General features: G+C 35.6%; 1 protein-coding gene across 1 annotated transcript; it reads left to right on the forward strand.

Annotated features, from left to right (window-relative positions):
• Window positions 1-522: 522 nt before the first annotated feature.
• LOC104870899 (calcium-activated chloride channel regulator 4-like) lies at window positions 523-22,886 on the forward strand. The gene is made up of 13 exons (XM_010636683.2): window positions 523-848; window positions 993-1,140; window positions 3,024-3,132; window positions 4,556-4,733; window positions 5,161-5,379; window positions 8,834-9,061; window positions 16,093-16,270; window positions 16,904-17,010; window positions 17,941-18,156; window positions 18,674-18,941; window positions 20,722-20,892; window positions 21,790-22,023; window positions 22,361-22,886. Exons 1-13 carry the CDS (start codon window positions 711-713, stop codon window positions 22,798-22,800), a joined length of 2,634 nt encoding a protein of 877 aa, XP_010634985.1. The 5' UTR covers window positions 523-710; the 3' UTR covers window positions 22,801-22,886.
• Window positions 22,887-25,537: the final 2,651 nt, after the last annotated feature.

Below are 25,537 nucleotides of genomic sequence, written 5' to 3' on the forward strand. Positions count from 1 at the left end.
CTTTTTTTTTTTTTTTTTTTTTTGGTACCAGGGATTGAACTCGGGTCCTTGCACTTGCAAGGCGGGCCACTGAACCGCTGAGCTAAATCCCCAGCCCTAAAGCACTTTTTTAATGAGGAATTTTTAAAATGTTTTAGAGCAGTTTTAGACTGCTTTGCTGCAGAGTACTTTCTAAGTCATACCTCAATTTTGCTAACTTAATAATAAGCAATGTAGCAATTCTCCACTAAGAGATGAGGAAACTGAATTGCAGAGCACTAAAAAAATCAAGCATGGAGCCAGGAATTTAGCTCAGTGGTTCCACCGCCTGCCTTGCAAGGGCAAGGACCTGAGTTCGATCTCTGGTACCAAATAAACAAAAACAAAATCAAGCATGATCTGTTACCCAGAAAGTGCTAACACCAGTACTGAAACCAAATAAGTGATTCCAAAGTCCATATTCATATTAATCAACTCTTGTAAACATGATGAAGAAGCAGTTGTCTTTTGATATAAAAGAACTGAAAAGCAAAGAGCCTTTCATTGAGCAGGATGAACAGATTGTTCAGGATTGACAGGTGGTAGAGTTGCTATTGAGAGCAAAGATCATGTTTATAAGTCAGTGGCCCTTGAATTAACAATTAAAAATGGGAAAGGCCTCTGATGAACTCCTCTCTTAGTCCACTCTCCCTCGGCTGTCCTCACACACTGTTTTCCTTTGACAATAGGCCATGGTGAACGCAGCATCTACTTACATGTTTGAAGCCACAGAAAAAAGATTTTTTTTCAAAACTGTGTCTGTATTGATTCCTGAGACTTGGAAGGGAAATCCTCAATACAGGAGGCCAAAACATGAGAGCTACAAACACGTAAGTGTCAAAATCTTCTCTAATATAAAGGAATGTTTTCTGATCCTCCCTAGTTTTGCCACAGATTTATGGCTTCTGATTCATTCTAACCAAATATTACCATTTCTGTTCTCAGCATCTAACACCCTTTTTCAACATTCTCAGGCTGATGTTATAGTTGCACCACCGGCCCTCCCAGGAGGAGATGCACCTTATACCAGGCAGTTCACAGAATGTGGAGAGAGAGCAGAATACATTCATTTCACCCCAGACTTTGTTCTGGGCAGAAAGCAAAATGAATATGGACCATCAGGTAGGACATTTAGTCAAAGCATTAATTTTTAATAAGCAGGTTTGTCCCCAGGTCAAGTGGGAAGACAGGATCCAGAGACCCTGGGTTATAATTCTGGTTCCTCTATGTGTTAGCTTTGTGTGAACTATACAAATGAACTTGTTTATCAAAGCTAATTCCCATGTAAAGGTGAGTAGAGGAGTTCCTACATTTTGCAATTTTTTGAACTAGATAATCTGTGTAAATATATTTAATGCAATGGATAATGATGTCTTCAGAAATTTAGCCAGAGAGGAGAAATAATAAATATTTCTTAAGGCATACTTTTTAGATTTAATTTTCCAGACTTCCACAACTGGATGCTAATCACTCAAATGCCAGATCAATAGATTTCAAGTGTGTAGTAAACTGGAAACAGCCATGATACCAGTCAGTTTGTTGCTAATACAGTTATGTAAATTTTTGTTTGTAGCAGATGAAATTATCTGTAGTTTGTTATTTGGACCTCCTAAAATCACAGTTTCATCTAGTTCAATCTAAATTGTAAGCCTATTTTTAAAACTTAAAGTATGTGATTTTTTAAAAGGAAATCATTGATAAGGTTAGCCAATTCATATCTCATTTTCTCAGTACAAAATTTTGAGAACCCCCATACCTCAGAATCATTTCTCCCCTTCTAACGACAGTTAAGTGAACATTCATTCATTCTCCTGTCTCTGCCAAAGTTCAACCAGCCCTGATCATCATTACCAAGTCTTTCCTCATGACTTCGTGAAAGTTCCATACCCCTTCCTATCCCAATCCTACATCTCCCCTAAGTCTAATCCTGACCAGTTTTTTTTTCTGTGGCTCCTCTAATGCTCTGCACCCCCACCCAGCTGTCCCATTTCTACCTAGCATGTCCAGCAAACAATGCAATTTCCCCACCACTCTTATGCTAAGCATTTGTTTCACTTCTAAATCTCCAGTACTGAAAGACTCAGCCAGTCTCCATCTCCTGTCTCTAGCTGTTACAGAAGAGGAAGACTTTCCCAATTTTTAAGGCCAGTGGCCCCATCTGAACTCTTTATCTTGCCCCAGTTTTAGCCCTGTTCTATTTCAGCCCAATTCTATTGGGCTACTCTTCCTCTTAGAGGGGTCTTTATTCCAACAGGTGATATATGTGTTTATAAAACTCACTTTCTCCAAACCATGACAGAAAAAGCACAAGTCTTTGCTGTGGATTCACTTTTATTCTTCCATTCTCTTGAATTTCTTGTGAAAAATGTTTTATTTTAACTCCTTCTCTGAAAACATTTTCAAGTTAAAGACTACTTTGTATCATTCACATCTTTATGTTTCTTAACACCTCCTGTTGCACTTGATATTGAAAATATTGTTTTTTACAAATAATATTTATATATACCATAAATGAATCACTTCATTTTTAAATTCTCAAAAGCCTGTATGTTATACAATAGTGTTTCTCAATCTTTTCTTCATTCTCAAACTTGTCAGGACCATCTTTAGATATTTTTTTCCTAGATCCATCCACAGGGTATCTTAAAACAATAGAATTACTGTTGCCGATAGACTTCATGTTTCGAGATCCATAAACCATTGTAATATTTTAAGACCTTTCAATCTTCCAGAACAGAAGCCCAAATACAGATCCGTTCTGATCATACAATATATTCTATGCATGTTTTATTTATTCAATATGTTGTGAAGAAAAAGATAATATATGATGTAACAGTATGTTATTTAATGCAATAGGCTCCCTTTATAAACAAAAATATAAACATTGGGGGTTATGGAAAACTTAAATGTAAATATTTTTGAAACTGAAAGATCTTCTTAAAATTTTTGAGATGTAGAATTTGTCACTTGAATTTTGGCTACATTTTAAAAATATTTTTCTACAGGGAGGCTTCTTGTCCACGAGTGGGCCCACCTCCGCTGGGGAGTATTTGATGAATACAATGAAGATCGGCCTTTCTACAGTGGCAAATCAAAGACAATTGAAGCAACAAGGTAAGGTTACTTAAATTTTCTTAAATAACCTCAGGCTTTTAATTGGTTTTACTCTGTTTGTCCCGATATGTTTTAAATTACCCTCATTTTTATGTGCCCTAATGCCAGTAATAAATGCTATATCACAAAATTGCTTTTATTTTTGTGGAACCTTTATCTTAATGGAACTAGTTGTCTATTTAAAGTGCATGTAACATCGATGAAAAGTGTTTGTGGACAATTTGATACATTTCATACCTGCCTACCATAGCTGCCAGAACTCACTTTGACTGAACATATACATCATGTAGATGGACTTAAGATACACTGGGAGAAGATTAAAATTGTTCTCATTACACCAAGAATGAACAAAAACTGGTTAAGCACTGCTGAATGGTTAAGTAGGTTTGAGGAGCTAACTACGAAGTTCTTGGAGTTGCACAAACTCCATTTGAAAATATGAATCTAGCATCATGGCTAGTAATAAACTGTCTTGTTAATTCTGAACCAGAGAGAGCAAAATGATTGGAGAATCTATTTGAAATTAGGTGCCACCAACCTCATGATGTTATGTCCTGCTGGGGTTAAGGAATTGTCAATAATGTGCAAACTGAAAAGTACATAGTTTCAATGAAGCCCTTTCTCTGCCCGATTTCACCAGTTTTTAGGACTATATTTTGAAAAGTGTTACATTGATTGTTACATTTGTTTGTCATTTGCTTCCAAATAGCTTTTCTCCTTTATGATATGATGGTTCATATAGATGGCACCATTATATTGACTAGGTTTGGGGAAAGAGAAGCATAGACATGTTTGAGAGATGCCCCAAGGAGTGAAGGAAGTCTGGTCATCATCCTCTGACTTTCAACTGGAAACCTGTGGGAGAGATGAGACAGTCACATCTCAGCGCATCTGCTGTGATATCTGCCTCCTATTGCCAATTCCATGCAAGCACAAGTTGGAAACGCCTCCATCATTGTTTTGACAGCATCTCACTAACTCTTTGCTTCCAGTCACATTTCCTTTTGAATAAGAATGTCATTGAATAATCGAAATGCTTGTAGCTCTGCTTTGTCCCACTTTTGGGGTGATATATGTTTGAGAAGACTGCAAAGAACTTCAAGTTGTGGTGATTCCCAGAGAATATTTTCACCAGTTCCCTCATCCGGGTGCCTGCAGGGCATTCACCAAAATAAGGCCAGCAGGAGAGATGTGTGAGCCAGACCCTAGAAGCTTTTATTTCATTCAAATACTCAGTCATGTACAGCACTTAAATATTTCCATTTTACCCTAAAAAAATAAATAATTGCCTGAGCATAGGAAGTAAATGGAACACACAGAAGAAATACCTTGATATAAACAGTATCATGAATAGAACCACTTAAAATTTTAAGAAGTATTAATGACTAAGTTGCCTTAAAGATTAATTATCACGTATTTTCAGGTGTTCCACAGGTATGTCTGGTACAAACAGTGTTTACAAGTGTCAAGGAGGTAGCTGTATAACTAGAAGATGCAGAATAGATTCTACCACAAAACTGTATGAAAAAGATTGTCAGTTTTTCCCTGATAAAGTTCAAACAGAAAAGGCTTCCATAATGTTTATGCAAAGTGTTGATTCTGTAAGTATGTCCAATCCTTCCTTCCAGAATTGATAATCAAAACATATATCTAATTTCATTTGTTTATTTTAATTTTTCATCGTTCTGGTGATTGACTCCACCTAGGCAAGCACTATGCCTATAGTGTTACACTCCTAGCTCCAATATATTTGACTTTAATATATGTGTACAGATGACATGAGGATTAAATGTATGAATATGTTTAATATGAAAATTCTTTAGACATTGGCTAACACATGGTAACCATTCAGCTAGTGTTATCTATTGTTACTATTAGGGTCTTAGTTAAGCCTACTTTATTATAATACTGATTCACACTAATTGTATTTAATTTAATGAAAATATGTTTTAAATTTTTTCAAGTTTATAGTTAAGCTTTTAATGCATCATATAGTAAAATTATGTTTTCATTTTATTAACCTTCAAGGTTTCTGACTTCTGCAATGAAAAAACTCATAACCAAGAAGCTCCAAGTCTACAAAACCTAAAGTGCAATTACAGAAGTACATGGGAGGTGATCCGTGCATCTGAAGATTTTAACAGAACTGTGCCTATGAAGACTTCACCCACTTCACCTGCCTTCTCCTTGCTGAGGATCAGTGAAAGAATTGTTTGCCTGGTTCTTGATAAATCTGGAAGCATGGGTGTAAGTTTGGTACCTATTTTTCCTGGATGATAATTGACTACGAGGATGACACTCAACTCTACTGTTAACTGGATTATTCCAAATCTTATGGTGGCATAAAGTATCATCATTTCTTGTGATCATGATATTATACTTAATCACTAGAGATTAGAGAGAATCACCAATACTCTGAGCCAAATTTAGTCCTTTTATTGCTGGCTCTCGAGAATTGCTCACTCTTGAAAACTCTCCTTGATCAGAAGAGTTTTGTGGGTTTCTTTTAAGCAACTCTTCTAGTTGGGGAGGACTCACTGAAAGGGGGAGCATAAGTGGAATTTTACAGAAGCAGAACTTTGATAAGTTAGTAAGGGTTGAAGGAAGTTTCACAAACTGTAGTTGAAACAAAATATCACACAGATATGGAGCACTCTGTTCACAAGGGCATAAAGGTAACATACAACTGAAGCTTGTTCTGCCAAATGAGAAGGTCATAAAGATAACATACAGCTGCAGATAGCTCTACCAAATGGGATGTGGTAGTTTGTCATGTGTCAACTAAGGAGACTCCCAAGGTGGAGGTGGGGCAATCATCCGGAATCACTCAACTCTACACAAAAGGGAGGGGGACAGTGATAAGACACAAAATGGACTCGGGTTGGCTATTTCAATGATCTCAAGATATTGCAACAAAATATTAGAGTAAATGAAAGATTTCAATAGAGTTAAGAAGACTTTTCCCAAGTGTTTCAATTTTTCTTCCAAGAAGATGGATGATTTGTTGCAGAGAGCTCTTAGTTAAGCTTTCCTTGGAAGGTCAGATTGAAAAATGAAATTGTTTTTAGCCAAGGACTTTTTACTAAAAATGTTTGAGAGACATTAGGCTTAGTGGCTGATAAACTCCATTCTAGGATTTTCTTTTTAAAGACCAATGAGCAAGATCTTAACATAGCTTTATCTTATTGGTACCATCTGTCTGAGTGACATCTTTTTGTTCAAAGAAACAAACAAAAAATTACCATAAAGCATGTATGATTAGATGAAGTCATTCATTCCATTGTCACTCAGTGAATGGCTCTGAGAGTAGAAATCCATGTCTTTGAAAAGTTCATTGTTCAATAGAGAATGTTTTTTCTTTCTCTACTTACTGGTTAAGTAACACGGTTACTGAGTTGGGGTCTTGTCCAGGTTCTTCATGTCCTAAACAAAGAATTGAGCAGGACACCCAAGTTGCAGCAAGATTAATGAATGAAAAAAGACAAGATACATTCATTAAGTAGGAGTGAGAGAGTTCAGAGGACCAATAGGGTCTTGATGTGGAGAGTTTTGTCTTAGGATTTGAGGTGAGATTGAGGGTATGGTCTGAGGTATGACTCGTGTCAAAGAGTGGCTTGACTCAGCTACTCCATCATATGGTTGAGTTGTTTACCTTTTATGGCCTTGAACAAATTGTCATGACACCCAAAGCCGAGTTTGTTGTCAAATGCATAGTTCATGACATGTAATTAGGGTTGCAATTGGCCGAGGGCTGCAGAAGGTTGCTTGGTGCATGCCCAGTAACCTACTATGTATAAACTAAGTTACCTGGTTACCTTTCACATTGTGTTTAGGTCTGGACTTCCTGGTAATAAATGTTTAACTCAAAAGGCAAGTCTAGTCCCAGAAAATGGGCTCTAAGGTAGGCTGTCTCACTCTTTTTTCTCCAGACTTTTCTTTAACTCTCTCCTGTCTCACTATTTAATCTCCAAAATTTAGGAAAGTCTTCACTTCCTCCAGGACTTCGGCTGGGCTTATGGACTGTTGTAGACCCATTGTTAATTCTCAACACTTCCCTCTACATATTTCTATTACTGTATATATTTTTTAAATGACACATGTTTCCGCCAACTAGATTGGGAAATTCTCTAGACTTTCCTGATGTGTCTTTATAGCCCCTCGGCCTCAAACAGAATTCATCACAAATGATTGGTCAGTAAATAATTGCTGATACAAATAAGCTACAAACAATGCAATGTGATAAAGCACCTAGAAAGATGGTATATTTTAGGCTAAGGAGAGCATGCTGAAGACTGAGATTACTAAATTCAGCAAGTGGGGAGGAATGCAGCTATTTAAAAGGGCAAAGAATGACATAGATTAATTAAATGAACCACAATAACACAGGATTTCAAAGAAGCCAGCCAAGTGCAGACGCCAACACATACAAGTGACCTAGGAAATGTCACTGAGAAGAAGAGAGATTCCTGGTAGGGAGGAGATGAGCAGTCTCCCCTAGACAGGGTGCTATTAGATCCAGTTTTAAAAACAAAGTGGTGAAAAGCCTTCAAATATGGTCATATAGGAGTTTCTCACTGGGAAGATCAGTGGGAAATTTTGGTATGGGTTGTGGGGAGGGGCCACAGAGGTGTATAGTGATGAGGCACTGGAGAAGATAGACTTATAAAAAGATTTATATCCTGGGTAGTTATCTAGAAAAGTGAGTTGTGAGTGTTTTTTTAAAAATTCATTACTACTTGTTAATTTTACAAAACATTGGCCTTCACTGTGATATTTTCATACATATATATATGTATATATATATATATATATACATCCATGTCCCCATTACCTTCTGTTCATCCCCTCCTCCTTATTACCTTCCTCTTGAATCTCCTTTCTACTTCCATGCTTTTTGTTTTGTTTCAGATTTCACATATAAGGGGAAATATGGCCTCATTTTGCCTAACACAAGGATCTATTGATTTTTCTGAAAATGACATAATTTCATTCTTTTTATGGCTAAATAACACTTCATTCCTTCATATATATATATATATATAAAGGAGTGGCACAGTTTGGCCATATATTAGCTGTAGTTTTAGTTTTTTGAGGAACCTCTATACTGATTTCCATGGTACTAATTTACATTCCCACAAACAGAGTAGAAAGGTTCTTTTTGCCCCAGTCCTCACCACTATTTGTTGATTTTTTGTATCCTTGATAATAATCATTCTCTCTGAGGTGTGATGGAATTTAAATATAGTTTTTATTTGCATTTACCTAATGGTTAAAGATGCTGAACATTTTTTGATATGCTTAATAATGATTTGAGAAGTGTCTCTCCTTTTGAGAGCTATTTCTTCAATTCAATTGCCCATTTATTGATTGGGCTATCTGGGGTTTTTGTATGTGTTAAGTTTTTTGAGTTATTTATATTTTCTAGATATTCATGCTCTATGAAAAGAGTACCCATAAAAGATTTTCTCCATCCTGTAGACAGTTTATACACCCTCATGATTATTTCCTTTGCTGCACAGAAACTTTTTAATTTGATATAGTCCCATTTGTTGATTATTGCTATTGTTACTGCTTTCTTTCATAATACTAATTAACATTAAAAAATTCTTACAAATTTTTTATTGTATGTACTCGTTATGTGTGATGCTATTATCTTCCAGTTGAAAACTATTTGCTTGTTTTCCTGTTCTTTTTTATTCAGGGTAGTAACCGACTTAGTCGAATGAATCAAGCAGCAAAACACTTCCTGCTGCAGACTGTGGAAAATGGATCCTGGGTAGGAATGGTTCAGTTTGATAGTGGGGCAAACATTAACAGTGAGTTAATACGAATAAGAAGCAACAGCGAAAGAGACACCCTAGTGAAGAATCTGCCTACACAAGCTAAAGGAGGAACTTCCATCTGCAGTGGGATTAAAACTGCATTTCAGGTGAAAATCATACTGTAAATACATTTTGTTCTTTTGTTATTGTTTTCGGGGCATTTTAAGGTAAAGTGCTGCTGCACATACTTATTAATTTTAACATAATTAATCTTAAGAGGTACAGAACAAAGTACGTAGGAAAACTTCACTTGGTGGTTTTTAATGAATCAGTAAATTAACGAATGAGTGGTGTAAGAATAAGTGATATTAAAATGCCACTAGATTATAAAACTAATGATGTCAGAAACTTTATCATGTTACTATAGAATAGTGGGTACTACTTCTATGTCAGTAAAATAAATAAATATACTTGGATACAAAAGCCATCCAATGGTGTGATTCCACTTTGGGGCAGGTATCCCTTCATCTCTGTGACCTTCAGATTGTATGTGTACCCACTAAGGCAAACATAGCAGGGTGTGTTTGTCATATTTAAGTGAGGCCACGCGAGTAGCACTGGAACTTTCACCCCAGAATCCTGACTCTGCAACTTACTAGCTCGGTAATCTTTGGCAAATTTTTCAATCTCTTTAGACTCTGTGTGCCTTGTTTATAAAATACAGTAAATGGGAATGCCCACCTCAAAGGTTTATCATGAAAGTTAAGTGAAATTATACAGTCACATACTTAAAACAGTATTTGCCGTGTTATAAATTTTTCCAGTAATCTCAAGCATGTAATTATATCAGTTACATCACTTTCCTGCTTAGAAATCCTCTCTGTGCCCTCTCAGTTTACAAAACTAAGTCTGATTTCCTGAGTGTATTGTTATCCAGATCTCTTGCCCTTCCCTGTGTATCACCTTCTTTTCTCACTGCCCTCCACATTGTGCACTAGCTACCCCATGCTTCTGCACCTGCAATTCCTCTCTGTAAAATTGCCTTCTTCTTTCTCATCTCTGTAAGTTAAAACTCTAACAGTTTTTTTGAAATCCTCTTCATGTTATTTTCTCTGCTACCCCGCCAAGTATATTCAGTCTCTCTTATGAATTACACAGCATTCTAGTCTAGGTTTGTAAAAGGAGGCCCTGCATTCAAATTGCAGTTGTCACTTTTAAGCTCTGTGACCTCAGCGTGACTTTCACCCTTCTGATCCTGGTTAACTCATCATTAAAATGAGATATGAAAGCGAGCACAAAGCATTTTTCATGTTTTTAAAAATTTTTTATTGGTGCATATTTGCAGTAAATAATGATTACATTTTATCATGAGAAGTTGCTACACCTACATAACACATCATAAATCTTTTTTTCTTTTTTTTATTCCCCATTCACTCAATATATATTTATTGTCTGTCAGTTATGAGCCAAGCAAATCATCCTCCCTTGGTGGTATGTGTTATCTAAATAGAGAAAAGATATTAAACAGTTAAATAGAAATTGTTATTATAGATATGGTAATAATGTTGTGAAGGAACCTAATAATGCGGTGTAATAACCCTGGAAAAGGAGGGGATTACTTTAAGTGGAGAGACCACTGAAGCTACTGAGATCCCTCCAAAGGGTAACTCAAAGCTAAGATTTGAAGGCTGAGGAGGAACTAATGGGCCATTAGAAAGGGGGAGCCCAAAAGACTTTGGGAAGAAGGTGGGAAAGGACCAGATTATTCTAAGAAACAGTGGAAGCTGTTGGCCCTGGAGATTGGCAGTGAGGGACTATTTAAAATGTGGTCGGAAAACAGGACTATAGTTTTCAGAACTCTTAAAAAATAAAGTGTTTATTTAAGCACACCAGAAAGCTACTGGAGAGTTTAAAGCATTAGAGTCTGATCATCAATTTATATTTTAGAAGTGAGATTTTGGCTGCCCAATATAAAATACATTATAGTGAGCAAGACTGGTACTAGGAAGACAGTTTGGGAACTCAGATGTGGATTAAATTACATAATACAGGAAACATCGTTAACACATAACAAATGTTAAGTAAATGATAATATATTTCATTATTTATATTGATGCATACAATATACATATTATACATATACATTGGCTGTACATATTAATTGTATCACTGTTGCTCATCTTTATGTTTCAGTCTCTAACACAAACCTTGGTAAACATTAAATGGAATTTAATTTTTTCCATGGATTCAGGAATCTTGCAGCTCCCAGCACAGTGACTGACGCATTGTAAATGCTCAGTGAGTAAACTAATGTAAGAAAGTGAGAGGTTTAGAAAGAGAGCTCATCTTTCATCCCTGGATCTCCATTTCATACTCGGTAGAAGAAGTGTGATGGGGTTGTGTGTAAATGCCATAAATACTTAAGAGACTTTCTTCTATTTTTCAGTTATGTTTTGTTTTGTTCCGGTACCAGGGATCGAACTCAGGACCTTGCACTCGCGAGGCAGGTGCAACACCACTGAGCTGAATCCCCGGCCCTTCAGTTATGTTTCAATACATGTCAGAGTATATTCTTCATTTTCCCCTAAGTATGAAAAATCTGTTTTGAGGGCGATCAAATTTTTCTGATATCAGCTCTATTAGGGATTTCCACATTTCAAACTTTCTTCTGCAAATCTACACATAGCTCTACTCCATGTCCAAGAAAGCCATTGGTAACGGCACTCACTCTTCCCTTTTGGCCTAGACTCTGTTTCCCAAAATGGTAGTAAAGGAAGCCGTTACTGACTCAAGCAGTCAGAAAAGATGAAACCTAATTGCTATTCTAGGAAAGAGATTTTTAGTTCTCTATACAGGCAGCTGGATTCAGAACAATGACTTTTAAACTGTTGGGCTTTTTTTTTGGAAGTAGAATAAAAAGGTTTACTCCATCAATGGAGATCGATCACACCTAATTGCAGTGCCCTGGTCAATCCCCACTGGGTCACAACTCCTTCTTTTATAGGGTTTTACAGCCTTGATCTTATTCAGTTGGTTACATTGCATTTTCACGGTTAACTGTTGGGCTTTTATAGCTACAAATAGAACTCAGTAAATACCCATTTGGTCTCAGAACACTAATGCTTACTTCTGTGTTAGATACTACTTAAAGTAAATTAATAGTTGTGTAATAAGCAATAGCTATGTAATAAACTAAATGCACCTTTCACTTATAACCATATTGAGTGCTTTCTTTTTCCTTTTTAAAATTATTTTTATTGGTACACTTTTGCGATACATAATGATCACATTCATCGTAAGGCATTTGTGCCTGTACATGATATACCCTAATTCCTTTTATCTATTCCCCTCCTTTCCCTTCAGTCCTCCACCCCCTCTCCCTTTTCATTTCTATTGTTTTCCTTCCCTCACTTTTCTCCTCCCCCTTCCCTTATTACCCTTCTCATTTAATCTATTTCTTCCTACTTCACCACATCCATCATCCTCTTTTATACTTAATTACCCCTTGGATTTCTCACACAAGAGAAATTTTGTGATATTTAAATATATATGTCTGGTTTATTTTATCTAAAATTATGTTCTTAAGGTGTATCCATTTACCTAAAAATGTCACAAGTTTACTCTTCTTTATGACAGCATAGTACTCCGTTGTATGTAGAAACCCATATTTTCTTTATCCATTCATTTCTTGGACTGTTTCCAAGATTCAGCTATTACAAATTATGCTCCTACAAATATGAGCGTGCATATAAACTGGGATATGGTGCTTTAATTCTTTCAGGAAGATATTAAGAAGGAGAATGGCTGTATTGAATGGTACCTTTAGTTTTAGTTTTTTTGGAACTCTCCAAACTGATTTCCACAGTTAGTTACACTCCCACCAATGGTGGAAAAGAGTTCCTTTTCCCCCACATCCCTGCTAGCATTTGTTATTGGTTGATTTCTTGATAATTGCCATTCTCTCTGGAGTGAGATAGAATTTCAATGTTGTTTTAATTTGTATCTCTTAAATGGTGAATGATATTGAACATTTTTTCATATACTTCTTTGCAGTTTGTAGTGTTTTTTTGTTTGTTTGTTTTTGGCTGAGAAGTGTCTATTTATTTCAGGTGCTCATTTTTAGGACTGGGTCTTTAAATTTAGGGATCTGATTTTTTGAGCTCTTTTTATATCTAGATATTAGTCTTTTGTCAGGAATTTTTTCCCCATTCTGTGGGTTGTCTTTTCATCCTGTTGGTGGTTTTTTTTTTTTTCTGTGTAAATGCTTTTTAATATGATGAGATTCCAGTTATTGATTATTTATATTTCCTGTGTGATCAAGCTTTGTTCATAAAGTCTTTGCCTTCACCTATCTCTTCAACAGTTCTACCTATTCTATCTTCCAGCAGATTGTTTCTGCTTTAATGTTTAGATCTTTGATCCATTTCAATTTTAGTTTAGTGCATGGTGAGAGATATGGGTCTAGGTTTTATCTAATTTATTCTACTGATCACTGGGTCTGTTATGTTGTTGTTTTGTTTTGGGAGTTGTTTGTTGCTAATACCATACTGTTTTTATCATGATAGCTTTGGAGTATAAGTTCAAGTCAGGGATTGTGATGCCCTCTGCCTGCCTTTGCTGCCCAGGATTATTTTTGTTATTCTAGTTCTCTTCTGGTTCCAAATTAATTTTACAATCTTTTACTGTAATTCTGTGAGGTATTCTATGGGTATTTTGAACCTGTACAACAATTTTGAAAATATGGCCATTTTCACTATATTGGTTCTGCCTATCCAGAACATATCTTTCTATTTTCTGATATCCTCTTCCATCTTCTCTTTCAGAATACTTTAGTTTTCCATGTAAAGTGCTTTTACTTCTTTCATTACATTGATTCCTAAGTATTCATTTTTTTGATGCTTTGTGAAAAACATTCGCTCTCAGTGAGTTTATTATTTGTGTACAGGAATGCTATTGATATTTGTGTTGACCTTTTATCCACCTATGCCACTGAATTTGGTTATTAAATCTAGAAGTTTTTTGGTGGAATTTTTTTAGGTCTTCTATGTAGAGTATCATGTCATCCACAAATAATGATAATTTAACTTCTTCCTTTTCTGTCTTTATTTCTTTTATTTCTTTCTGTTGTCTAATTGCTCTGGCTAGTATTTCCACAACTGTATTGAATAGGAATGGTGTTAGTAGAAATCCTTGTCTTGTTCCTGAGTTTAGAATGAAAACTTTCAGTTTTTGTTCATTTAATATGATGTGGGCTATTGGTTTGTCATACATGGATTCTATCAGATTGAGATAAAAACCTTCAATTCCAATTTTCTGAGGCATTTTTTAATCATAAATGTGTGTTGAACTTTGTCAAATGCTTTTCTTGCATCTATTGAGATGATCGTGTGGCTTTTGTCCTTGTTTCTGTTAATGCTGTGTATTACATTTATTGATTTGTGTGTATTGAGAGATGTCTGCATCCCTGGGATGAATCGTACTTGGTCATGGTGTAAAATCTTCTTGATGTTTGCCAGTACCTTATTAATGATTTTTGTATCTATGTTCATGAAGGAGATTGGCCTGTAGTTCTCTTTTTTGGTTGGATCCTTGTCTGGTTTTTGAGAAGGACTGCTTGTATACAGGAGTTTGGAAGTATTGCTTCCCTTTCAATTTCGTTAAAGAGTTTGAGGAGTAGTGGCAGTAGATCTTTTCTAAGGTTCTTGTAAAATACAGCAGGGAGTCCATTAGGACCTGGGCTAATGTTGGTAGCTTTTTAATTACTTTTTAATAATAATCTTATTAGATTACAGGTTCTTGATAGGTAGGTATTGATAATATTCTTGTTTTATGAAGGATCCGTTGTGATATACTTTTAATTCTTAATTTCATGGATCTGAATTTTTTCTTTCCTTTGTTGATAAGATTGGCTAACAGTTTGTCTGTTTTAATCTTTCAAAGAATCAACTCTTTAATTAATTCTTTGTATTGTTTCCATAGTCTCAACTCAATTAATTTCTGCACTGATCTTTACAATTTGCTCCCTTGTACATGCTTTGGTTTTAACTTGCTCTTCCTTTTCTAGAAGCTTGAGGTTCAACATTTGTTTATCTGAACTCTGTTTTTCTGATATAGGAATTCACCACTATAAATTTCCCTCATAGGACTGCTTTCATTGCATCCCATAAGTTCCTGTATGTTGTATTGGCATTATTGTTTAATTATTGAGATAAATTTCTTCTTTTATTTCATCTATGACCTACTGTTTATTCAGTAGGGCATTATTTAATTTCCATGTATTTATGTTTTGTGGTTTCTTTTGGCATTGGTTTTCAATTTCATCGCACTGTGATCTGCTAAGACTGATGTGATAATTTCAATTCCTTTGCATTTACTTGAGTACATTCTATGACATAATATGCGCTCTGTTTTGGAAAAAGTCCCATGTGCAGCTGAGAAGAATGTGTATTCTGTTGTAAGGTAGAACACTGTAGATATCTACTAAGTCCACCTGTTCAAAGGTTTGGTTCAGCTCTGATATTTCTCTGTTGATTTTTTTGTCTAGTTGATCTATCTGTTTGTGACAGTGGGGTATTAGAGCTGGAATCAAAGACTTTTTTATGTTGAGGTAGAGTTTTGATGCCTCAAGCTATATGAACAACAGACTTTGGGTAGAGAAGGCTTTTCAGAGGATAATCAAGTCAGAGAAACCAAAAATATTTATAGCAATACCTCAAGAATATATTTTGGGTATCTTTTCCACCTGAGTTTCCCAGGCTGAGTTGTCACTGTCATTTAATGTAGGCAGCATTTTCCAAAACCCTGATATCACCAAAGTTTAAATCAGTAAATATTTCCTGTAACCGGAGAACAGGAAAAATCATATTGTAACATTTCTCGGTACAGCGAGACGTAGTGCTGCATGCCTGTAATCCCAGAAGGAGAGGCTGAAGCAGAAGATAGACAAATTTGTGCATAGACAAGGTGACAGACAGACTTTGTCCCAAAATTAAACATAAAATTGGCTGGGGATATAGTTCAGCACAATGAACCTGGTTCAAGCCCCAGTACAAAAAAAAAGCGGGGGGTATAGATTATATTATTTTAAAACAAAGATTCTTCTATTCTGCATATTTTTGTTTATTTTCTCTGTTTATTTCTACTTTCACATTGATCGATTTGATCTACAGTGGTAATTGTGCTCTAAATATGTTTTCAGGTGATTGAAAAAAAAAACTTCCAATTAGATGGGTCTGAAATAATGCTGCTGACTGATGGGGAAGACAATAAAGCAAGCGCTTGTATCGGTGACGTGGAAAAAAGCGGGGCCGTCATCCATTTCATTGCTTTGGGACCATCTGCTGATCAAGCAGTAATACAGATGAGCGATGTAACAGGTTAAAATATGGTCTACATAGTCCAGCCCTTTGAAAGCAATGTATAAATAATCTTGGTTGACAACTAGCATATCTTACTCTGAGAGTGCTATGCCTGGAAGTAGAGATTAGGGTCAAACTGGGCCCAATTTCTGTTCTTAGGTTACTCAGAAGCCAATTGTCTGGAGAGACAAATAAAATGGATAATCAAATCTCTTAATGAGATAACATTTCTTCAAACAGAAGGAATATAGAAGATCTCCAGTTTTCAGGTTTCTAATCTACTCTGTCTGGAAAAGCTAAAAGCCAATGTGCTTAGAATTATATCCTAAATAAAAGTGAATACTTCCCCTAAAGAACCGTTGTAAAGATTGTGAATTTAAATACACAGAATTGTGACATCATTTCTCATAGTCTGATTTCTGACGGATTTCATCTAGCTGAGAGATTGATAATGAGGTATTAAGGTGTCTTATACTTTCTGATTATGGTATTGTAAATTAGCTTCTCAAAATTAATCTTTACAAGTAAATGAAATTGGTCTGTTTTAACAGTACATAATGAAACTATAATTTTCTTTAAACCGTTGACTTATTAATCACTAAAATGCATTTATTTTCTAAAAATTAACCTAGCTTTGCTTTTACATTACAGGAGGAAATCACTTTTATGCTTCAGATAATGCAGAGAACAATGGACTCATTGATGCTTTTGGGGCCCTTACATCAGAAAATGCCGATCCCAGTCAGAAGCCCATTCAGGTGACAGTTGTCATTGCCAGGGTTTGGGGTTTGCATTTACCAAAACCAAGAAAAAGAACTTGGTATTGCTGTATAAAATTAATAAGTAAAGAGGAAAAACTGATTATTTTGAAAGAACTTATTTTGAGGATATTATTTTACACTCCGTTTTTTCTTTAAATATTTTCAGTGGATAGTGTTAGCTCCAAATGGAATATTCTCAAGACATTTTTTGAAATCTACTCTGAAAGAATGTCCCATCTTTTGCTTTCTTTTTTTCTTAGGATCCATCTTTCCACATCTGTTTTCCCTTTTCCTGATTACATTTACATCCAGTTCCTCATTCTCTACCTAGAATGAAAATAGTATTTCAAGATTCCACACAGGAATATATCCATGAGAGCTTGTCTCAATTATTTACTAGTTCTAATTATATAACCCAGGCCTTCACTGTGCCCCTACTCAAATACTCTAACTCCATGTAAATATTTGTTGGATAATTATGAAGATGTTTAAACTCACACACACACACACACACACACACACACACACACAAAACCTTACACACATGTCCCCAACACTAATCCTTCTCGGTGGATGTAGCTTCCTTTAAAAATGAAGACTAATGTGAATAGTTACACTGAAAACTGGGAAAAGAATCAAAGAATCCTGTCTGTCTCCATGTGCAGAACCCATGTTCCTACTCTAAGGCTTTTGTCATACACAGCCTACCTTCAGATCCTACATTTCTGTACTTGCTGGCTAACAACTGTTGCATCCCAGTAAGATTTCAAAAGAAAAAAATCACAATTTGAGTAGGGTGTGCTATATATAAACTTGTTTCAGAGCAGATATTAAGAACCATCCTTAAAGAAAAAAAGAATATTATAATTAATTAGAGTAAAGCCATTCTCTTCTGCGGTCCTTAATTTTTAAAATATGTTTAAACAGCTTGAAAGTAAGGGATTAACACTACAGAATGATGTCTGGATGAATGGCACTGTGGCAATTGATAGCACAATAGGAAAGAACACATTCTTTCTCATCACATGGAGTGGTCAGCCTCCCAGTATTTCCCTCTGGGCTCCCAATGGAACATCGATAAAAGGTTTCACAGAGGACACTGCTTCCAAAATGGCCTACCTCACTATTCCAGGAAATGCACAGGTAAGCAATCAGTTTTAGACATCCTCTGAAATTTTAAAGTTGAAAATATACTGTTTAATGTTCTATCTGTGAATGCCAATTATTATACCATTGGTGAAATTAAGATAAAATCCTCTGTAGTTTCCTTGATTTTGTGATCCTAAAAGTTATAATGGCAGGAAACAGGAAAAAGAACTCAGGTAGCAGGAGGAAGGAAGAGAAGGTAGGCCAGGAATATACAGAGGATATATAGTAAGAGTCTGAGCAAGCTGACATGCATAGTGCTACTGAGGTTAACAAATTAGGCCAAAAGCGAGGCAAACTCCCAAAATTTATTTTTTCCAGTTGAGATGTCACACAATATAAACACCATGCATGACACTACTCAGGATGCCCTGCCAGAACTGCTTCAACTTATATATTTTAAAATATTAACCACCTGTTTATTCTACTCTATGTCTCTGAATTTATTATGTATAATAGGATAACAAAATAACTTGAGTATGAATATTTATCATGTTTTCATTGAACATATTAGGTGGGCACTTGGACGTACAGTCTTCGAGCCAAAACAACCTCGGAAATACTCACTATTACAGTAACTTCTCAAGCAGCAAATTCTGCTGTGCTTCCAATCACAGTAAATGCTAAAATGAATAAAGACACAAACAGCTTCCCCAGCCCCATGATTGTTTATGCAGAAGTTCAGCAAGGCTATGCGCCCATTCTTGGAGTCAATGTGACTGCTGTCATTGAATCAAACAGTGGAAAAACCGAAATTCTGGAACTTTTGGACAATGGTGCAGGTGATTCACAGACGTTTATGCATAAGTCAACATTTTATAAATAAGGTTATACCGTGGGTCCTAGAGTCAGTATGGGACAGGAATATAGGCACCAATGAATTGAGGCAGAGTATGGAGGAAAAGCAAGACCAGCAGGAAATTCTATCAGATGAAACCTACAAAGTGCTTTTCAACTGTGTTGCACATGCTAAGCACTCAGTAAATGTTATTTATTATCATTATTGCTGTCATCTACACAACCAGTATCTATCACCAGAGAGACATAGGTCTCAAGAATTCAGAACAAAATAAAAAATTCTGGACGAATGCTTCTTAGGGAGGTATCATCAAGAAAATCTGCTCAGAGAGAGTGAAGCACAAGGAATTAGATTGAGCTAAGTGGAAGAACCCAGGCTCAGGGCACGGGAAGGGAGCGAAGCAATAATAATTCTCAAGAATGGGAAGAAAGTACAAGTACAGTCCCGAGAGTTGAGGACTAGAGGCATGTAGAGCTGGCCCCAGAGAAAGATCATCCCTGGGGCATTAGAGAGCAGGTCTGCTTGCCAGGTAACAAGGAGTGTGCTGGGAATTCTGTTTTCCTGTGCTGTGTGGGTGAGTGGTACTTGAAGATCTTTTTTCAGAATCTAGATTTTTCTGGAAACTGAAATTTTTGCTAACAGTTCAGGATGCAAGGAAATAAGGAATTTGATAGAAAGATATCTAAATTATTACATAATTCTCTTGGAACTTTTCACAATGTATTTTATTCAGTTCATTTCATGATTCCGACAACTCAAGTGAACAAATTTTTCCTTGATTACCTCAATGTCTTTTTCTACAAGTATCACTTGTGTATTATTCTACTTTTCACAAACCATCTAAAAATCATTAAAACTTGTTTGCATATTGTTTTGGCACTTTGCTAGATGAATATTTAGCTAATTGTGAAGTTAGCTAATTTAGAAAGCTTCATCCTGAGTAGATATTGGTGATTAACAATGGCTTAGAGTGGACATTCTTACACTTCAGTGTACAAAGGAATCATCTGGAGGCTTGGTTGAAACACATAATACTGAGGCTCTTGTCTATGTAGTCTGAGAAATTAGCATGTCTAAAAGTCTCCAGATTTTCAGAGATAAAGACATTTCTGGTCACAGTGTGGTACCTTATGTTTAAAATTATTCTACTTAGAATATTAAATGTTCTGAGAAATGGGTTTTAAAAGTCGGCGGTAGTCTTGACCACTTCAACAGTGTTTCTTCTAAAAGTAGATGGGGATTTCCTCTGTCAGACTAAAGAGTTAATATATCAGGACAACAAGAACAAAGCAAACAAAAAAGATGTAGAAAATAAAGCAACTCAAGTAACTTTAGATGAACCAGCAAAAATAAAACCTTCAAATGATACTTTTTCCTTAGTCAGACCCTTTGAAATTGAAACTTGAATTAATTTGATTATATCAGAAAACCAATTTACAGAAAATTTGTAAGACTGCTATAAATTGTACACAAATGGAAAGAGAAAGATGTAGTATATAAGTACTAATTATATATGAATAGATAGCAATGTGTTTATGTGTGTTTTGTATGTAACAAATATATAGATACCAAAATACCTCAAGGGCATCAATTCATCCATATATCGTTTGGACACAGAATAATGGAAATATTCTTCAGGGATTCATTCCCAAATTGCCAAGCCCACCATAAAGGATACGTCTACCAAAGCCAATATTTGTCATATATAATGCATACATTTTTGCATTATTTACAAAAAAATTATTTTTCCTTTCTATACAAAGGTGCTGATGTATTAAAAGATGATGGGGTCTACTCCAGGTACTTTACAGGTTTTTCAGAAAATGGCAGGTACAACTTAAAAGTACGAGCTCATGGAGGAGCAAACTCTGCCAGGCGAAGCTTAAAGTATCCACTGAGTAGAGCCGCGTATATACCAGGCTGGGTAGTGAATGGTGAGTACATCATCATATCTGAAACCAGTGACAAGTGGACCAATATTTGCAATTCGATATAACTGAGGTAGGGCTCCATTTTACAACTCAATATAGGTTTTCTATTTCTGAAAAGGAATTCTCAGTTAACTGATTCCAAATTCAGCTTTGGAAAAAAGTCAGGCACTTCATACACAAAAATGCCAGTTAGTGTTGCCTTACTTTGGAAAGCCTTGTTGATATCAACAATAATATGTCCAATTTTCTGCCAAGACAAAGGAAATAGTTTAATATATTAAGAGCATAAGTACACATCAGTGGCAGGATTTAGCCTTCATGTTACAACATTAAACATTTGTTTGGAATGTTTTATTAAGTCAAAAGAAAAATTGTGTAGAGTAAGGTGATACCAAGCATACACACTGCATTCTTTCTTGCCTTTCCTTTTCCTGATCCCTGATCTTATGACTGGCTGTTCAGGGATTTTGTCAGCAGTTACAATACCCTCAGTATTTACAACAGGGAAGGAAGGACCTGGCCAAGTGGCTGGAAGGGAACTGCAGATATAATTTCTAGATATAATTCCCAGATATATTTCTAGCTCGGAGATAATTTGAGAGAAAAAAAAAACATTTTTGAAGGGTAGACATTTATTATATAATATTAATCTCATTTAGTGCAGTTTTCATCCAAAGCAATTTGTTGCCTATATTTATCCTACACCATCCTGTTTAGGCTACTAGTGACAGAATTCCCACATCAATTTGAGGTTTAGTATTATGTCACCAGACTTGGCAAAAGTGTATCTGTGTATATGGAAAAAAGAGAAAGACAGATGAGATAAGGGAAGTGATTCATTAGAGTGTAAAAATACCAGTTCACTTTTGCCTGTTTTAAACTAGAGATTATTTAATGTAGGGGAAATCGAAGGAAACCCACCAAGACCCGAAGCTGATAAGAACACTCAGACAATTCTGGAGAATTTCAGCAGAACAGCATCTGGAGGTGCATTTGTGGTATCAGGATTTCCAAACACTCCCTTCACTGACCCGTACCCACCGAGTCAAATTACGGACCTGGATGCCACACCTGAAGGAGAAGAGATCACTCTGACATGGACAGCACCAGGAGAGGATTTTGATGTTGGAAACGGTAAGAACAAAGTGCCATGTGGTTTATCCATGTGATGAAGGATGCTTTTGAAAAGCAAGGGTGTAAGGGAGAAGAGTATCTAACGGACAGTCCTGCAAATCTTAAAATCTGATTTTTAAATCAATGAAACATGACACATTTTAATGTAGGCTCTACTTCTCATACAAACATAGTAGCATTTGGCAAAATTTAAAAGTGAAAATGTAGCTTTTATTAAAAACAACTATGATTTCTGATACAAGAATATACTTTGCTAGCTAAAGAATATCTTTGAGAATAAATAAGAAGTTTAATAACACGCTACAAGTACTAAACTACATGTAACTTTTTTCCTTAGTTCAACGATATATCATAAGGATAAGTGGAAATATGATTGACCTAAGAGACAATTTTGATGATGCTCTTCAAGTTAACACTACTGACCTGTTGCCAAAGGAGGCCAACTCCAAGGAAACCTTTACATTTAAACCTGGAAATATCCCGGAAGAAAATGCAACCCACATATTCATTGCCATTCAAAGCGTAGACAAAAGCAATTTGATTTCCAAGGTGTCCAACATTGCTCAGGTGGCTTTGTTTATTCCTCAAGCAGATCTTGGTCCTGATCAAAGTCATCCTAACCCTAGTCCTGAAAAAAATTATAATTTTGGAGTTAATATTTCTATTCTGGTCTTGTCAGTAGTGGGATCTGCTATACTTGTTACTATTATTTTAAGTACCACTATTTGTATCTTAAAAAAGAAAAACTCTTCAAGCAGACCTAGAACAGGGTTTTAAAAATCAAAATAATGTAATTAAAGGATATATTTGAATTTCTAAACTTATTTTGTGTGATAATGAACTGCAAAAATCATATTAAGATATCTAGAAAGGGCATTTGATTAAAAATAAGCACCCTATGGATATATAAACTGTCAATATTCAACTTTACTAGTTTTATTCACTCATTTTATTTGCTATAGTAATGAACAAATAACCTTCTTCATATTGATCGAAAGCAAATAATAAAATTTGAGAGAAATTAATTTGGTGTTGGCGCTATTTAATTGAGGGCATTATATTCACCAAAAATCTCCAATTATGTGTTATACTTGCTAAGTTGATATTTACTACACTGAATGGACATGGGAGAGACTAGTAAAAATATCACATGCTACCTGTCAAACTATAGCTTTTCCTGATTTCAATTCTATATAAACATGTCTTTTCCTTTAAAAACCACACTTGCTTATGTACATCATAGAAAATAATTACTTAAGCTGCTATTTATTGACTCAGGGAAAGAAAACAAAATATATTTAAAATACTTTCATTCATCATTCAGTGTCACAGCCTTGTAACTGCAACCACATGCAAGTTGAGAAGAGCCGGCTCACATGACAGGCCATCTTTACAAGCCTGTCAGGCTTACAACAATATGGTTTTCTTTTTCTTCCAACTGCTGGTTTTCTCACATTACACAGGAAGTTTGACTTCCCTAACTCACTGGCCAGAGGAATCAAAGAGAATCTCATCAAAATCATCTACTTACTTATTTCCTTAGTTCATGTACGTTGGGCAAAATCATTTGCTTATTTGGAAGTTAACTAAAATGACCCATATACACCGAACCCAGGGATCACTTTTTTTTTTCTTTTGCAATGTAACTTTATTATTCCCGTAATCCAGAAGTCAAATCTCTTGTTCCATCTCTTTGAATTTGGGACAGATTTGTTTTGCCTTTACTAAGAGAATGTGGCAAAAGTTATATAGTGCTAGCCCTAGAGCCCAGACACCTCTGCACGTTCAACCTCCCTTATGTTTTCCTGGGATCTCCCTTATACAGAAGAAAGCAGTCTCCTGCAGGATGAGAGACCATGAAGAGATGTACTGAGATGCTGGGCTGAAGGGTCCAAGATGGAATCACATATTGACAGTTGTATCTATTGGATAATATACCTATCTTGCGGATGCACGAGGACCCCGCAAAGGGCATGCCAAGAACAGCAGAAAAACATTGTTCTTTAAAATTATTAATTTTTGGAATATTTGTTACACAGTAGAAGATACTTGAAACAATAACCTTGCATAGTGAGAATAGTTAGGTGTTAAGATTTAGGTTTTGTTCTTAGACTATGACACAGTAACTGGCAGGTAAAAATGGACTATGTAGTTAGGTTGTTTTCCCTTAAATATATGATTTAGAAGTTTATTTCATGTCTCTACTCAGTTATAGAACTTCCTGGGGTTTCTGAAACAATGAACCCTTTCAGAAATATCTAGTTAAAGATTTATTATTAGTGTTAACATATGGATTAAGACAAAAATCAAATCATTAGCTCCTGAATGGTTTTCGCAAAATAGCCCTGAACTATCTCATTGAGGCTACAATCTGGATTTCCATATCTGTCTTAGAATATGGTAGCTTTGATTTTTCCATCTGTTTGGCTAAATTTGAGTCTACATAAATATTAACCTAAAAGACTAGATCAGAGTCTGTATCTACATGAAACTATTACATCTTTATCAGTTATTATAAAAATTTCATGTGACAATAAAAGAGAGACAGATGAAGTACTGTTGATATCAAGAAGATTCCCAGGGGTCACTTTCAACAATCTTCCAACACAGACTAGACTTTGATGTGACATGGTCACTTTAGTCTGGTGAGCAGGTTGTCAGAAAAAAGCTTATATTCAACTGAAAGTGATAAAAGATCAAGACAGCAAAAAACTAGATGGGTGACTCCTGATTTCCAGGATGGTTTGACTTGCCCCTACAGCATTCTGTGAATGGTCTGTGCTCTAGGGCACTTGGGAACTGTGCTTTTGAAGTGTTTTTATGATTTTCTATCAAAGTAGTATTAGTACTTTTTTCAGATATCATCTGCTTCACCAGAGCTAATAACTGAAGATGTACATATACACCTGGAGAAAATGTAGAAAAGGTTAGACACCTGGCCTTTTACCAAGAAAGAAATAAAAATATGAAGTTCTATTTTTAAATTGATTTTATTGGTATATTTTAGGTATACACTATAATAGCATTCATCACTGAAAATTTGCACCTTTGCATAATGAGGTTCTGTATTTCCAATAAAGACACTATACAACAGTCAGACTTTCCTTATCTATTTCCCATCCATCCACTCCATAATGACTATAGCAATCTTATCAGGCCAGTTATTTCCCTCTCTGATGTTCCAGTGTAATAACTATGTTCAGGTGGGTTCCAATTATGGGCTATTCCCCTCTCTAGGTCAGGCCCTAATGTATGTGTATTTCCAGATCTGTACCATGTAGCTACTTGTCAACAAGTAAGAATAAGAAAAGTAGGGCTGGGGATTTAGCTCAGTGGTTCTGCTGCCTGCCCCACAAAAACAAGGTCCTCAGTTTGATCCCCGTTACCAAAAAAAAAAAGAAAAGTAAATGTTGATTATGATTGAGGACAGGCTGTATACTTTGTGCTGCCCAGTCAAGATGAAAAGGAGGCTTCTCTACTAAAAAAAAAAAAAAAAAAAAAAAAAAAAAAAAAA

The sequence above is a fragment of the Fukomys damarensis genome, unplaced genomic scaffold (assembly GCF_012274545.1).
Source record: "Fukomys damarensis isolate Sample0158 unplaced genomic scaffold, DMR_v1.0_HiC HiC_scaffold_33, whole genome shotgun sequence".
NCBI classification, from domain to species: Eukaryota; Metazoa; Chordata; class Mammalia; order Rodentia; family Bathyergidae; genus Fukomys; species Fukomys damarensis.